The sequence below is a fragment of the Tarenaya hassleriana genome, unplaced genomic scaffold (genome assembly GCF_000463585.1).
Source record: "Tarenaya hassleriana unplaced genomic scaffold, ASM46358v1 Cleome1513, whole genome shotgun sequence".
NCBI classification, from domain to species: domain Eukaryota; kingdom Viridiplantae; phylum Streptophyta; class Magnoliopsida; order Brassicales; family Cleomaceae; genus Tarenaya; species Tarenaya hassleriana.
The window spans coordinates 1-2,285 of NW_010964937.1; the positions used below are offsets into that span (position 1 = coordinate 1).

Below are 2,285 nucleotides of genomic sequence, written 5' to 3' on the forward strand. Positions count from 1 at the left end.
GCTTCCGCAACACTCACCGAGAACGAGAGAGAAGATGGCTCGCAACGGGACCACCAACATCGCCGACGTTCCGACCTCTGAGTCTCACTCCGAGGGACACGTCCCTGGTGCACGGAGGGCTGAGGAGCCCCGCATGACGAGATCCCATGCCCAGGCCTTGGCGGACGCAGCCGCGGACGCCCCTCAAGCCACGCTAACGCTCGAGGGCTTGGATGAACGTCTCCGAGCTGTTGAGTATCAAGACGTACGTGTGGATGACCTAGAACAAGAGATCTCAGCCATTGGTGGGAACACCAAGGAGATGCTCGAGGACTTGGCTCAACAACAACGGATTGATCGAGGCTTGAACGATGAGAACTTCCGGCTTGTGCGAGAAGCGCACGAGCGTGAGGTAACCAATCTGCGTAATTTGATTAACGAACTAAAGCTTGAGTGTAGGTTGCACAGGGACATAGCTCAGCCAGCCCCTGCTCCAGCCCCGGCTCAAGTTCATCACCACCCGGCCTTCAAGGTTCCCGAACCAACGTTCTTCAATGGAACCCGAAGTGCCTCGGCGGTTGAAGGCTACATCTTCGCAATGGAGCAGTACTTCGATGGCCTCGGTGTCGTGGACGACTACTCACGTGTGAGACATGCTCCCACTTATCTCCGAGACTTAGCACAGCTTTGGTGGAGACGTGTGTTAGCGGACCAAGAAAGAGGCGATCGACGAGTGGACACTTGGGCGCAATTCAAAGAGGAGTTGCGTCGGCACTTCGTTCCATCCAACGCAGCGGACGAAGCCCGGACTAAGTTCCGTAGGCTTCGCCAAACAGGGAGTATCTCGGATTACATTCGGGAATTCTCTGCTTTACTTCTTGAGCTTAATGATATTTCTGATCGTGAAGCTCTCTTTTGTTTTAAAGATGGCCTAAAGGAGTTTGCTCGTTTGGAAGTGAATAGGAGGGATTCCCGAACCCTAAATGATGCCATTGCAGTCGTGGAGAGTCTCCCGGATTACTCCAACAGACCCAGCAATCAACAAGCTCGACCAAGGGATGGGAATAGACCTCGGCCTTCACACCAACACCGAGACCAAGCTCCAACCAATCGGCCAAACTACACCCAAGGCTCCGGACAAGCAAGGGGGAAGTCTAAACCACCTAACCCTTGCTATGTGTGTGGAGGTCCTCATTGGGTCCGAGAATGCCCCAAGAGAAGCAAGGTCAATGCCATGGAGACACAACCCGAGGCGAGACAAGACAAAGGCAAAGGCAAGGGCAAAGTCACCGAGAGTGAGGCGGCCAGCGTGGGCTCTCTCCATCAATTCGGGACTATGTCCAAACCGAGCCCATCCGAGAACGCTCTAGCCTCGGAATCTCCCAACCGAGGCCTTCTCTATGCGGACATTCTCCTCTACGGTAAGTCCGTTCCAGCCATGTTTGATACAGGTGCTTCTCACAACTTCCTTGATGTAGGTGAAGCAAAGAGGCTCAAGTTGAAGTTAGAAGGGAATGGCGGATCGGTCAAGGCCGTGAACTCCCCAGCTCAAGCAGCCATTGGTGTAGCCCGAGGTGTTAGGATCCAAATTGGAGAATGGATCGGGAAGACGGACTTCACAGTCCTGCCCATGGACGACTTCCGAGTGGTCCTCGGCCTTACCTTCTTCAGGTCGGTAAGTACCTTCATTCCCGCTTCCACTTCTTCTATTGTGATCTTGGACAGGGACAAACCAACGGTGATACCACTACGACCTGCCCCGAGAGACTCCACAACTCTCTCGGCCATGCAGTTCAAGAGAGGGGTCAAGAACTCGGATAGCTACCTGACCACCATCCGAGACTTGAACGACTCGGAATCCTCGGATCAACCTCCTATCCCAAGCGAGGTACGTGTTGTTTTGGATTCTTTCGCAGATGTAATGCCCGAGGAGCTACCAAAGAAGCTTCCTCCGAGACGAGGGATAGACCATCAGATCGAGCTCATCCCCGGGACCAAACCTCCTGCCATGGCTCCCTACCGGATGGCTCCCCCCGAGCTAGCTGAGCTCAAACGCCAAATAGAAGACCTCCTGGACGCAGGATACATTCAGCCGTCCAAGGCACCCTACGGAGCCCCTGTTCTATTCCAAAAGAAGAAGGACGGGTCGTTGAGGATGTGCATTGACTACCGTGCACTCAACAAGGTAACCGTAAAGAACAAGTACCCTATTCCTTTGATTGCTGACCTCTTTGACCAGCTTAAGGATGCTCGGATCTTCTCCAAGCTGGATCTTCGGTCAGGGTACTCGAACCAAAGACGGCTTG

General features: G+C 53.9%; 1 protein-coding gene across 1 annotated transcript; it reads left to right on the top strand.

Moving 5' to 3' along the window:
• Window positions 1-34: 34 nt before the first annotated feature.
• LOC104809135 lies at window positions 35-2,262 on the top strand (the record flags this gene model as incomplete). Its single annotated transcript, XM_010535031.1, has 1 exon — window positions 35-2,262. A coding segment is annotated over exon 1 (2,228 nt), but the record flags the coding sequence as incomplete, so codon positions are not given.
• Between the last annotated feature and the right edge of the window lie 23 nt (window positions 2,263-2,285).